Source organism: Typopeltis vanoorti, chromosome 12 (genome assembly GCF_054136105.1).
Source record: "Typopeltis vanoorti isolate ZY-2024b chromosome 12, IOZ_Tvanoo_1.0, whole genome shotgun sequence".
In the NCBI taxonomy this organism is placed as follows: Eukaryota; Metazoa; Arthropoda; class Arachnida; order Uropygi; family Thelyphonidae; genus Typopeltis; species Typopeltis vanoorti.
The window spans coordinates 4,063,881-4,078,665 of record NC_143560.1 but is presented as its reverse complement, the minus strand read 5'-3'; the positions used below and the strand labels follow the sequence as shown (position 1 = coordinate 4,078,665).

The window sequence follows — 14,785 nt, the reverse complement described above, 5'->3', positions numbered from 1 at the left end:
TGCCATTGTCAGCATTTAGGAATGTCTTAATAGAGCTAATCTCAGGTGGCATGGTCACTTAAATAGAATGGCTGAGGAAAGTTTAGCAAAAAAAAGTGTTCTTTGCCAGATTGGCAGGAAAATGTTTCAGAGGAAGATCAAGATGTAGATGGATGGATGGATACAGTAAAAAAATGCCTTAAAAGACAGAAATATAAGATCTGATAACAGTGGAGTCTTGACAGATAATAGACTCAATTAGAGAAAAATTGTGGATCGGAAGTTAGTAATTGTCCAACTTTTTCTTGTAGTACTATCATAATTATCCTATACACCCTCCGAGGATACATATCAGGAATTTGATGATGAACTATGTAATTATATGTTTATTTCTCTAATACTTTTAAGATATTTTTCTATTGAGAAATGGAAAAAAAAAAAATGAGGTAGATTTAAGTCACTGATATAATGAGCAATGGTTATAACAATGAAATTTGTCTATTCCCTGGTGCTTGTCATAACCAAGTTCAACTACACTATCGAAAATGCAGTAAGAACAAACATGAAAGACTGCTTTCAAAATCAGCAAATTAAAAAAAAAAAAAAAAAAAAAAAAAACCACCAACCTCAAATATAGTTGTATGGAACTCCCTGGGATATGGGATTCTTAGACCTTCTGTCCAACAACCAAGGCTGTTTACTAGCACCCACTGAGTGTGCATTCTTAGGCCTAGTCTTTCAGGCTAATCACTTCCATTTGCTATAATTCTTATATTCTATATAGCATTGATATATCTGTGACAAAATGCTGCTCACCACTGTTTAATTTATTCCTAATACCGTCTTCAGCTCCATTAATCCACAGAATTAGTTTCACATGAGCATCTAAGACTAAATACGATTTGCAAAAAGTTTCAAACTAATCAGAAGAACTAATATTGGAAGAAAGCATTAGTTGATCACAAATCAGCCTAAAGATATCCAAAACTCAAGAAACTTTTCAGGAAAGAGGGTATAAACTTCAGCAAAAGAGGCATAATCATACATTCCTTTCAAAGGAAGAAAAAATGCTCAGGATGAAGGGAAGGCTAATTTATTTATTTATTTTATTTGAACCAATATTTTAAGTGACTATGATAAACTGAAGTGCTAACACTTTATCTGACCATAAATTTCTACAAATGTTTCTTTACCAAGCTCTCCCTTAAAGGGACAAATACCCATTTGTCCCTTTGACAAATGGTTATTAAATAACCATTTGTCCCCTTAAAGTAACTAAAAGAGAAAAATCTGGACATCATAATTCACTAAGAGGAACATTATAGCTTATTAACCATGATATGAAGGTTATCTTCCTCAAAAGAGGCATGCAAAAGATACATCACTGCACATACAGTCACTATCAAAAAAGAATGTGAGAAAGAGAGAGAGAGATGGGGGGATACAATTATAAATATCAACATATTTCCTGGTGGATGATGAGATCAGCTGAATTATTGTCAATTAAATATTTGCATGGCGATTATTATTATTATTCGTGACACCTCCAAGGAGTCCGAAGACTCATCGTGGGAGGACACCCACTGTACAACTCTCCGTCTCCACTACTACACCGAACCTCTACTACCAATCACCTACATCAACGCCATCTACTGCCCACAATCACCACTACAGCTAGTATTTTTGTCTGTAAATTGCATGTGTTCTAAAGGGCTGATTTGTCTGTATGCAGGATGAAATACCCGAGTTTCCGGGAGAAAAAACCCTGCTACCTCCGTATGAGATCGGCTAACTCACATGATGTAACAACATGCAATCAAATGAAGTCAGTGATCTATACTCAGTCTCGGGAGTATTGAAATCGACCCACAAGAACTTACTGCATCATCCAGCAATCAAGAGGAGGCTGAAAATGAACTAGCAAATGTAAATATGAACAAATTAAGTTTTTACATCTGACTGACAAATCTATGGAAATAATGCCTTCAGGTAAAAAAGCAAGACCAAACAAATTGTAAATGCAATAAAACCTTACACGAAGCTACAAGATTTTTGAAACTGGAATGCTCATCAATCAATACTTTGTTGTTATCCACATCATTATCATCCCATCAAGGATGCATCAATGTCAATACATGTAATCCGAGATTTAATGCCAACGAAAATTTATTACAAATTTAAGGTAATTAAACTATCATTTAGATTAAGCTTACTTTGTTTAATATGTACAATATTTTTTTGTGATTCTGCCTATATCTTGCCCACTGTGGGGTAAAGGCCTCTCCCACTGCAGGAGGGCTGAGTCTACTTCCCCCATGGTGACCCACTCCATCTTGGAAGAGTGTATATATAGTTGAATGAATGTAAGAAAGTGAAAGACAATCACAAACACTTCAGTATTCGAACCGACAGCCTTTTGGATGGAGAGCGGATACGCTAACCACTGGACCAACCACGCTGGTAAATATATTTTATTTAATTATTATTTTTAGTTAACAATAAAAATGATTTCATGAGAAGAATTTCCACATTCTCACAAAAGCAAGGTTCCCTTATAGCCTCAACACAAAATAGTCCACTCCACTTTGATTAATTTAAATGTATAACAAACACCAGATTCAGATTTCACTGGGATATACAAATAGGCAGAAACAAATTTTATGGCAGGATTGCCTTCCAAATATCAATCTTAAATGTGCTATGGAAACAATTCTAAGTTCTGTTTCTCAGTGTGGTTATTGCAGATGTTCAAAAGTGAATGTATATATGTGGAAATGACGAGTTATGTTAACAAATATGAAAAATTAGATATTTCTGTCACATGACACTAACCAAGTATCCATTATAAAAATCTCAAAGTATTTAAGTTGTACTGAAATGTATTGAAAATAAGAGCATGTTGGTGAACTCTCATACTAGCACAATGAACTTATCAAATTGAAACAACTCGATCAGCAAACCAATTCTAATTAAAGAACAAAACCCATTAAAAAAAGATTTGAGACTAAATTACCCCTTAACATTTAAGGATACACATCATTTGTGCTATATTAAATTCTGGTGGTAAAAGAAATATCCTGATAAAAACAAGATACTATAGCTGAAATTCTGAGCTAAGACTAGATCAAGATTTAAAGCAGAATATATTACATACTTGGCTTAATCCGTTTTCCAAGTGTATAAAAACAAAGATTGCACCTGAAGTATTTTCAGGACTGGGACAACTCGTGGTAAAGGTGGTATGACTTCACATCACTTGCCTTAGTATCCCATATGTGTGTTGAGGCTTAAGTGCTGTGAAGAATTCATGTTAGAGGTTTAATGAAATATTAACAGCACTGAGAAAGGATTAAAACTAATTTTAATACTTTCAATATTTCGTCTCCATCACAGAGACATCTTTGGGGGATTACAAAAACTTTTTGTAACAACACACACACACAAATACAATACAAAGTGAAACTAATGTCCTATCTAGGTGGTACGCCCTCTATGGGCATTTGCAGGTGGTCTGGGATGTAAAGAGGGATCTCTAATAATTAAAGTTTCCCAAATTTTGGGAAGTTTAATGCAACCGTATTTGTTTAAATTAGGTTGATTCCTGAGTGCAGATGCAGATTCAAAAAATAGTCTTTCTTTTTTGAATTTACTATGGTGGAGCATGGTAGTTTTTTTCCAGGAGATCCTGTGGGATGTATCCAAAACATGGTCTACAAGGCCAGATTGACCATAATCGTGTTTGCAGATGTAAGAACTGTGTTCTTCTAACTGGATGGATGCTGACCTGCCTGTTTGTCCGAAGTAGGCAAGTTTACAGGAACAAGGTACTCTTTATACACCAGGCACTGAAAGAGGAGGGAGCTGGATAATTTACCCGCTTTAGTGGAGCAGATAAGGGTAGCAAGTTTACGGTGGGGCTTAAAAGCTGTATGGAGGTTGTACTTTTTTAATGATCTGGCTATTTTTTCTGAAGTACCACTGATGTAAGGAATGGTGATGGCATTTCTGAAGTCCTTCTGAAAAGATGGACAGGGAATGGGGAAGGACTTGATTATTTTTTTTTAATTCTGTAGTCATTACAGCCATTGGAAAGGAAGGTATTGTGTATGTGTTTGAGTTCTGCTGAAAGGGCAGTTTTACTAGAACAAAGATTGTGGGCCCTATTGGTCAGAGTTTTAATAATGCCATATTGCTGGAAGGGGTGGTGGTAGGAGAGTTAATTATCAGAGATCCCTCTTTACATCCCAAGCCACCTGCAAATGCCCATACAGGGGGCACCACCTAGATAGGACTTTAGTTTCACTTTATATTGTATTTGTATGTGTGTTGTAACAAAACGTTTTTGTAATCCCCGAAGATGTCTCTGTGATGGAGACGAAATATTGGAAGTATTAAAATTAGTTTTAATCCTTTCTCAGTGCTGATAACATTCCATTAAACCTCTAACATGAATAGTATCCCATAATGCAAAGCACATCTCCTTGTGGACATGTATAATGCCATGCATTATGGGAAGGGGTCACTACCCAGACCGGTTTCGACATTTATTGAGGTTTTGTCAGTGGAAGCTAGCCCCAGAGGTAATACCAAGGTTGAAGTAATGCAGAAGTCATATTTTCTTATATAAGTTACCAAAAGGTGTCACACCTTATTATTAAAATCCTCTGGATTAGAAAAAGATGTTGAGTCTTGATAGATCACAGTATGGTGGCTGCTCTTCTAAGCATGACACCCAGACCAGTACCTAGGTCGTCTGCGAACGATTTGGTGCCCGCCCGTCACACCTGAATGGTGTGGCATAAAAAGCAGCTGCAGCATAGTCTCAACGGCTGCCTTGATGATTCTGTTCTAGTGGCCTCATCACCACGTGAACATTCTCAAATATTTGACCAAGGACATGACTTCTTTTGTTCCATCTCCTAACTTACATACTACTTACACACTAACACTTAAATATACCTTAATGCAAGAAGCTGATTCAAGGACTACCCCTAATAAGGAGCTTCAATATAATTCATTTTATCTTACAGAGTAAATCATATTTGCAACTTCACCCACTTTAACAATGAGACATCTCACTTGACTCCTCTGAAAGTTTCCCAACAAGTACTGTGCTGGGGCAGGATGTAGGATTAAGGAGCACGCCTCTCCTGGAATCAAGCTGGCCGAATTCCCTATGATAGAGCTCATGTGCATAGGTGGGATGGCCATTCCCCACGTTAAAGACAACACGAAGGTTCAATCCTTCTCGGATTTCGCAATGGAGCCAGGCATATCTCTTCGTAATCCTAAGGTCACCCGGACCCGATATCACGAGAGTAGTTCATTGAGAATTAGCTTTCAGGAGCTATCAATAGGCTCCCTTTAATGACATATGCTCCTGAAAGATATAAAGTTCTTATGACCAGCAGAACCAAGGCTCCATTCGACATATCTACCTCAAGGAGAGTCATGTTTACTCCTGCCAATTACCCACGATCTTGATTGATATTTTTTCGCTTAAACATTCAGACCGCTGGGCAAAAATCAACATTGGCAGCAACACCTCTCAAAAGCCATCCCAATTTTGCTTTGCTTTAATTAGACAGTCGAATTCCCCTGGTCTGTGCTAGTTCTAAGTCAGCTGTTGGTTGCCGACCGAAACGGTCGTGCTGAACAGGCCATCCGGCATGCTGCACAGCTGAGGTATTTCATGAGAAGGACCCTGACGTTGGTCTGGGCTCAACCATTCCATCACTGAACAGTTTGGCCTAGTCCTGGTGCAGTGCCATACCTGCTTCAGACCCCAGCCTGACCCACCCAGTCCTCAGAGCCAATCCTTGTCCGGAGGTTACGGATCCAACTTGCCGACTTCCCTTACCTACATTATTCTATCGGCCAGAGACTGTTCACTCTGGAGACCTGCTGCGGATATGGATACGGTTAGGCACGACAATCACACTCTTCCTCTCAGATTTTCAAGGGCTGACGGGAGCGTTCCAGACACTTCAGGAGGCATGGTGCTTTACGGGGATAGCATCCCTATCTCTGGACGAACAGATTCCAGGGAGCCAAACCCTTACAAAAAAAAAAGACAACTCTCCCCGAGACTCCTCAACTTCTCAGAGTTTGGTGCGCTACCGGACTTGGCCCCAGAGGGTTGATCTCTATGTCTGGGAATATTAACTCGATTCCCTTTTGGTCTACTGGTGGGACCAGCTTTTCATTTCTCGCAATGTCCTGCTTTGGAATGGATTTCTCCTATCCCTTTGGACTGACTGATCCATGTTCAACTGCTGTTCACATGGAACCCTTCTCCACCTCAGTCCTCAAGGTTCTCACTTGGAAGTCATACCACCTTTATCACGAGTTGCCCTAGGTCCTGAAAATACTTCAGGCACAAACTTTGTTTGCTTACATCTTGGATAAAAGATTAACCAAGTATATAAATTCTTGTATAACCAAGTGGAAAATCTCAAGTGGAAAAACTTCCAACATCTTTCTCTAATCCAGAGGATTTTAATAATAAGGTGTGACACCTTTTGGCAACTCGTATAAGAAAATATGACTTCTGCATTACTTCAACCTTGGTATCACCTCTGGATCTAGCTCCCACTGACGAGACTTCAATAAAGGTCAAACCAATCTGGGTAGTGACCCCTTCCCATAATGCATAGCATTATACATGTCTGCAAGGAGATGCGCTTTGCATTATGGGATACTAAGGCAAGTGATGTGAAGTCATACCACCTTTACACGAGTTGCCCTAGGTCCTGAAAATACTTCAGGTGCAAACTTTGTTTGCTTACACTGATAAAGGATTAAACCAAGTATATAAATTCTTGTATAACCAAGTGGAAAATCTCAGCTGGAAAAACCTAAAGCAGAAGATGATGATTTGGTTTGAGCAACTACAGTCAGGAGTTAGGATTGTTTCCTAATTGCATTAGGAAAATAGGAAATAAAACTTGGATTTTTATCCAAGTTTCTAAGAGAAGAAGCCCTGCAGCAAACACATAAGAATGTGTAACTCATTTTCATACTGCTGTTTTATTTACATGAATAGCCAAATATGACAGACACTACACATTGTTACAAAATTCAACTGAAAAAAAAAAAAAATTTTAAATAAGTTTTATTAATTTAATATACTATATAAAATTTTAATATATATTAAAATATTGTAAAATATCTATTTGCTGCTGATAGTAATACTGCTGTTATATTCATACAGATGGACAAAGATGGTGACAGACACCACATATTGTTAACAACATTCAAATGAAAAAAAAAAAAAAAAATCAAAATGAGATTTTTTTTTCTCAATCAAAAACTACTTGGCTTGCAGAAAACTAAACACAAGCATGAATTATTCCACAATCACACTTGTCCAAGTCTGTTAAGTAACATTAAAAACTAGAAAGGGAGCTGAATCTCTGTTGCATTTTGCTTTCTTCCCATTCAGGACAGAGAATGTAAGAAAAATAATATAAAACTAGACTTACTCTTGCTGTTTCTGACCAGGAGAGCTATCCACCAACAGTTCCATTGACAAATTAGCACTTGTGTATTTTTCTGCTTCCATGAACTCTTCAGATCACTTAAAAGAATGGTAAAATTTTACAATACAGACTGATTTTTTATAAGTTTACATTTTCGGATTCCTTGTATCCTGAACTATAAGAACATCATTTTAGATTGTTATTTAGCTCAAAAATGGAAAAATGTTTAGACAAAGTAAGTCACTTGACATCAGGTACTGTACTTGCTATACTATTACTAGGAAACAACTATTCTCAGACATCTATGAAAGGCCCAATGTCATAAATAGCTCATCAAACCATGTTTAAACTTATTCAGTTTCCACACTCATCACAACCCTAAGGCATAATGATTGAAAACTACATTTTCATATTTCAAGATATGAAAAATTCAAAGGGAAACATAAAAAAAACACAAAATACAACTTCCTACGTAACAATAAATATTAAAAATGCTGGAAATAGAAGAAATATTAAGTTTCTCATTAACATTAAAAAACTGTCATACAAGAGACATTAGGAAATGCAATATTGCTCTATGCACCAGTAACTAATTATAACAAATCTTCATGATTAGATTTTACAAGTTACTATAGGCATTATCCACATACTGGCCACTGAATTAGAAACCTTTATGCAGATATACATAAATATCACTTACACAGCATATTATTATTATTACATGACACCTCCAGGGAGTCCAAAGACTCATCGAGGGAGGGCACCAACTCTACAACTCTCCATCTCCACCACTCAATTCACCAACTACAACAAACTGCAACTACACCAACACCATCTACCACCCGCCACCACCAGTATTTCCACAGACAATCACAAACATGGATGTTTGTGACTGTCTGTAAATTGGCGGGATTCGAACTCGCAGCCTTTTGGCTGGAGAGCGGTACGCTAGCTACTCTGCTAACCAGGCCATACTTGGTTATAATTGTTAGTAGTGTATATTGCAATGGGAAAAACAAAGGATCTTTCAGAGTTCAATAAAGGTCTTATGTAGACAGGAACAAAAGCTCATTTATACTCCAGGGTGTTTGTAAAATGGAATGTTGTCTTTAGGGAATGTAGGAAGCTCTGTAAGGTGTTGACTGGCTTGAAGGGTGCTCTGCCATTGATGGATTTTAACAATCAGGCTATCTGTCTAGACATGTCAGCATAAGAATAAGGAGTAGTGCCTTTGTAATTGATTTCTGGGCATGTATGGGATGGTTTGTCAGAATATAATAATTTTTGAATAACTTCCTTAAGTACTCATTTTGGAGGAACTGGCAAAATAGGATTTAAAATTCTTTACTTTTTAATTTATCATCCTTAATTAGATTTAAGGCTGTTTTGTAAATGTTGTAATGACACCTGATTTTTGTTGGAGATAGTGAAACAACTTTGTATTAATCAAAAACCTACCCACATGAGTTGGCTTTCTATAGATTTCTAGCTTTCATCCTCCAGTGTTTTACTAGCATGTCTACAAATGGTAATTTACCATCTTTTTTTCCATTTCCAGTATGAACTTGATTTTTGGATAGCAACTGTTCAGAAATTGTATAAAATCTTCTTTGTAAATTTTTTTGAAGATGGTGTTAGCCAAAAAAGATATCAAAACATGGAGAAAAAATCAGCTTTTAAAGATCTAAAGGTTTAAACCTATTCTAATTATTCATATAGTTGATACTACATACCATTTCTTCTACACGATCTACTCACACTGAACCATCAGCAATCACAGTTCTTCACTTCATCACATGCCTTTCAGAATTCAGCAAGAGACTGAATCTTCTCCTTTTTTTTATTTTTTTGTTTTTACCTCATTCAACTCTTTCATATCTTCTCTCAAAAGGCACTTCTGGGCCATACTGCAGAAGTCAATTTAATCTACTATAGAAATAGAATGGGTTTATAACTGATGGAAAATTAGTTTAATGCTAACCTTCTGTTATTTATTGAAATCAATGACAAAGCAATTCTTTAAAAAAAAAAACATCTTTCAAGCTTATCTTTTCTCCTTCCAAGATGTAACTTACTTTCTCAGTTTAACAGTTCTTCTCATATCAACAATACTGATGCTTGGAAAGAATGGATTTTATGGTTTAGGGACTACATGATATATTTCATGATAGGTCATGTGAGAAAGTTCATTCAGCAAAATGGTTTTTATAATTGAAATATCCACAAAAGTAGTTGTTAAGATCTTGGAGAAAGTAGTGAGGGACCGTGTACAGCATTGGGCAGATGAGGGTAATGTTATCTGTGAGAATCAACATGGATTTGTGAAAGGACGCTCTTGTTTTAGCAATATGCTAGCCTTTTATAATAAAGTTACAAGAGCATTAGATGAGGGAAAGGCATATACTGCAATTTTCTTAGACTTGGCGAAGGCATTTGACAGGGTGCCACATGATAAGCTGATATTTAAGTTGCAGCACATGGGTCTGGATGTCAGATTGGTCAACTGGATTCAGGATTGGCTGTCTGATAGGTATCAGAGAGTTGTGTATGGTGGAGCAGTTTCCAGGAGGCAGAGGGTTACAAGTGGGGTCCCACAGGGCTCAGTACTAGGACCTATATTGTTTAACCTTTATATCAATGACATAGCCAGTGGATTGCAGGGGGATATTCATTCAGTTGTTTGCAGATGTGGTAGCCCTGCAAGAGGATTTAAATAAGCTAGATAAATGGGCAAATGAATGGGGGGTGTCAGTTTAATGCAGCAAAATGTAAGGTCTTGAGGTTTGAGAAACATCGATGGGATGCTGCATACTCTATGGGAGGAGTTATACTGGAGGAAGTAGGGGAGACAAGAGATCTGGGGTTGATGATTGATAGAAACCTGAAGTTTAGGGGACATATTGCAAAGGTGGTGAAGGTAACACAGAGGATTGCTGCTATTATGAGAAGGACACTGACCTGCAGAGATAAGAGGGTTATCATTCCGTTGTATAAGTCTCTGATCAGACCACACTTGGACTATTGTTCTCAGATTTGGTCCCCAGGATTTGAAGGGGATAAATTAACTGTGGAAAGGATACAAAGACGGATGACAAAGATGGTTTCAGGACTGTACAAGGATAGTTATCAGGATCGGCTGAGGGAATGTGGACTGCAGAGTTTGGTGGATAGAAGAAGGAGAGGTGATATGATTGAGACTTTTAAACTGTTGAGAGGTGGTTACAGGGTTGACACTGGGGAGTTCTTTCGCTTGGTTGATCAGCGGGAAGGAGTGATGACAAGAGGCCATCCCTGGAAGTTACGAAAGGAAACTGTGAGCAAGAGGGTAAGGAGTGGTTTCTTTGTGTGGAGAGTGGTTGAGCCGTGGAATGCATTGCCTGATGGAGTGGTGGGAGCGAGAACGGTCAGTGGGTTTAAGGAGTGGTATGATAAACTTTGTGTTTCTCAGGGGGGGACCTCCCCTCGATGAGTCTTGACAGACTTTATGTCTTAGAAAGGACCTCCCTCGATGAGTCTTTAGGCTCCTTGGAGGCCTGAATAATAATAATAATAATAATAAAAAAATAAATAAAAGGTCCAAGTATGGAAATGATTGTAGACAATCAAACTGGTGCATTTTTTTGGACAGTGACACTATTCATTATCACAACAACTGAACATAGAACCAGTTTTAATATACATACCACACACACAATTTTGTTTTGCCTCTGACAAATTTTAACAGTTGACTAGATCCCAAATACCAAATTTATTCATTTTCTTTCTTTCATCATTGGAATTATTTATGAATCATTTCACCAATAAAAACAGACCAAGTACAATACTGACTATAATTTTCCATCAGTACAATACAAAATATCATTTTGTATTGTACAATAATATAAAATATTATTTTGCATTATTTTGTAAAGAAAAACAGAATGATAACAAGAATAGGGAAGGAATTTTTCATCAATTAGTCTTTAACCACCAACTGGTTAAAAATAGAAATTACAGAACTGAAGCATACCTACCTACCATACAAAATATAGTTTTTTTTTTTTTTTTTTTTGCTTGGTTATACAAAGTAAATTATACAAAAAAAAAAAAAAAAATCAGCTGACACCTATTTGTTCCCATATAGGGAGTAGGCGGGGCCATTTACTATATCTAACTTGTGGAGACTGAGTGGCAGTTCAATCTCCACTGGTAGCCAATCAGAGAGATAGCTGGCCCAAGCCTATCACTGATTCATCAGTACGCAGTGAAGAAGGCAGCAAGCTAGTGCCGCCAGCTCGTGGTCCCTAACCCTAACATAATATTTTTAATGTCTGAAAATAGTGTGGGTTTGACGATCGATTTCCTTGAGTTTCTGGGATGAAAAACCCAAGTTTCCAGGAGAAAAAACCCGCTAGCTCGTACCAGAGATCGACTAACTCGGGAACTGGTCGAAAAAAGGCTTAGAAAAATTTCCTCTAGTCGGTGACTAAATTTGAACCACCAAATCCTTTCTTCGTGCGGTCAAGCACCGTAGAGTGCAAACGCCACTTCTACTGAGCTACACCGGCTCTCTTCTTATCATTTATCCAAGTGTGAAACATGAAGTATCCTCATGACTAGGCTAATTGTATGCATAGGTAGATGAAGTAACATCCCCAAATGGAAAATATACTCCTCCATTACAGAAAGGATCACTAACATAGCAGTTTTGGTCTTTAAGTGTTATTAATGGCAGCATGAGCCATGGAGGATACTGAAAGCAAAATCAATAGTAGAAATCACATTTCCATATACAAGTAAGAAAAGTAGTGTGCTGCCAATTATTAAAATACTCTGCATGAGAAAGATTTGTAGGAAGTTTTTTAATTGGTTACAGAGCAAATTACATTTAAGAAATATTCCTGTTTTTATTCTTTATCCAAGTGTGAGCATGAGTAGTAACCTTTCCCATCATGCCTGGCAATATACACATCTGAAATGAAGTGTGCTGTGCATACTGACATACCAGAGCAATATGATGCAAAGTCATCTATCTCCATATACAAGTAACCTAGTTGTGAAGTTACTTCATGTGCTCACATTCTTAAGTTGCTCATGATGTTCTAAGTCTTGTGAAAAATTGTGACCAGTTCAGCAGAACACTGTGCATGGAAATACCTACAAATGAGACATATGGCAAAAACTAAATGTCTAGAAAGGAGTAACTAAAGGAATCTAGAGGGATGATTATTATTATTATTATTATTATTACGGGTATCTCCATGGAGTCAGTAGACTCATCACGGGAGACCCAAACTAGCAAAACAATATCTGTCATATCTCTTCTTGAATTCATTTACAGATGAAGAGCTCACAACAAAGTCAGGCAATGAATTCCACTCATTCACCACCCTCCAGGCAAAAAACCTTGTTCTGACACCTTTGTTAACCACACTCTTCTTTAATTTCCAGAGATGACCTCTTGTTCTTCCATCACTATCACACAGCTGAAACATTTCCCCTGCATCAATCCTATAAAAACCTTTTAGTAATTTGAATGTTTCTATCATATCCCCTCTTCTTCGCCTATCAGCCAATCTCTGCAATCCACAAGCTCTCAATCTATCAATGTAGGGAGCATTTTTTATATCACTCACCAACTTGGTCACTCTTCTCTGAACCCTCTCCACAGCCTCCTCATCTCCAAGGAATCCAGGTGACCAGACCTGAGCACAGTAATCCAAATGTGGAAGTATCAATGCTTTATAAAGGGGAATAATAACCTCTTTATCTCTGGATGTCAGTGTGTTCCTCAACAACCAAGTAATCCTATGTGCAATCTTGGACACCTTAGCAATGTGTCCTCTGAACTTCATCTCCTTATCTACCAATACCCCTAAGTCCCTAGCCTCATCAATCTCTTGGAGTACCTTTCCATCTATGTAGTACACAGCTGGTAATCTTTTAATCCCAAAATGCAAGACTTTACACTTTTCCACATTGAACTGACATCCATTTTCTTTTGCCCATTTTACCAGCTTATTTAAATCCTCCTGCAAACTTTCAACATCAGCTTGATTTTTTATTGCACTACACAACTTTGCATCATCAGCAAACAACTGAATATCTCCCTTTAAGCCGTTTCCTATATCATTTATATACAAATTAAACAACATTGGCCCAAGCACAGAGCCCTGAGGCACACCACTGGTCACCTGCCTCATTCTGGACTCGGCTCCTCCATACACCACCTTATGGTATCTCTCCCTGAGCCATTCTCCTATCCATATCACCAATTTAATATCCATTCCCATCTGCTCCAATTTGCGTAACAGTGTTCTATGGGGTATCCTGTCAAAAGCCTTAGCAAAATCCAGAAGTACCACTGTGTAGCCAGTTCCTTTGTCCAACTCTGATGTTATTCTATTATGGATAGTTAATAGATTGCTAAGGCAGGATCTACCTTTAACAAAACCATGTTGGCCTCTATAGAGTATCATATCCTGATCCACCCATTCTTGAATTTTGTCTTTAACCAACTTTTCCAATACTTTTACCACTACTCCTGAGATGGTGATTGGTCTGTAATTCAATACTGCAGTTTTAGAGCCACCCTTATGCAAAGGAACCACTTTGCCTAACTTCCACTCCCTAGGGACCATACCAGAGTTCAAACTTAAATTAAATATCCAGGTAAGAGGGGTTGACAATTCATTTGCACATTCACGCAACACCCGAGCTGATATTCCATCTAAGCCTACCGCAGTGTTTGCATTTAAGTTTCGCAATATATTTAATACCTCTGATTCTTTAGCTTCAATTCTCACATTAGGTATTGCTATAGGTATAGAGATATCCTCACTTGGGTGATAGACTTTTGAGAAGTGATCACTCAGTAACTCGACTATTACATCTGATTTTGTCACCTCAATACCATCAGCACCCACTAAGGTTATCCTTCCGAAGTCATTCTTCCTCTTACTTGCCACATAGCGGAAGAACTCTTTGGGATTACCCTTGATCTCTTTGGCTAAGGTCTTCTCATAATCTGATTTAGCTTTTCTTACTATGCTGGTAACCTTCCTAGCTTGAGCCTTGTACTGCTCATGGGTATCCTGATCGCCCTTCTCCTTGTAAATTCTCCATAACATTTTCTTTTTTTGTAGTTTCTTTTTTTGTAATGATACTGCTCTCTTCTGGATAGCACTAAGCATTTGAGAAGTTTTTGGTGCACTAACACAAATATGCAAGTAACTTTCTAAACCTGGACAGATCTGTGATTTGAACAGTGTCAGCAGTTACAAAGTCTGAGGAAGAAGAGTACTGTATTTACTTGAATATAACTTGCACTTTTTTCCCCAAAATCG

General features: G+C 37.6%; 1 protein-coding gene across 8 annotated transcripts in view; it reads right to left on the bottom strand.

Annotated features, from left to right (window-relative positions):
- LOC150100552 (prenylated Rab acceptor protein 1) overlaps positions 1–14,785 on the bottom strand; it is a 135,806-nt gene that overhangs the window by 102,321 nt on the left and 18,700 nt on the right. For 5 of the 8 annotated variants that reach the window (XM_090401293.1, XM_090401294.1, XM_090401292.1 and 2 more), the window contains one exon: positions 7,464–7,558. The exons of 2 other annotated variants lie outside the window; for them this stretch is intronic. In XM_090401293.1, coding sequence (XP_090257419.1) covers positions 7,464–7,543 — 80 coding nt within the window. In that variant the 5' untranslated portion in view covers positions 7,544–7,558. Of the gene's footprint in view, positions 1–7,463; positions 7,559–9,193; positions 9,390–14,785 lie in introns of all 8 variants that reach the window. One more of the 8 variants, XM_090401298.1, reaches the window with a different exon arrangement.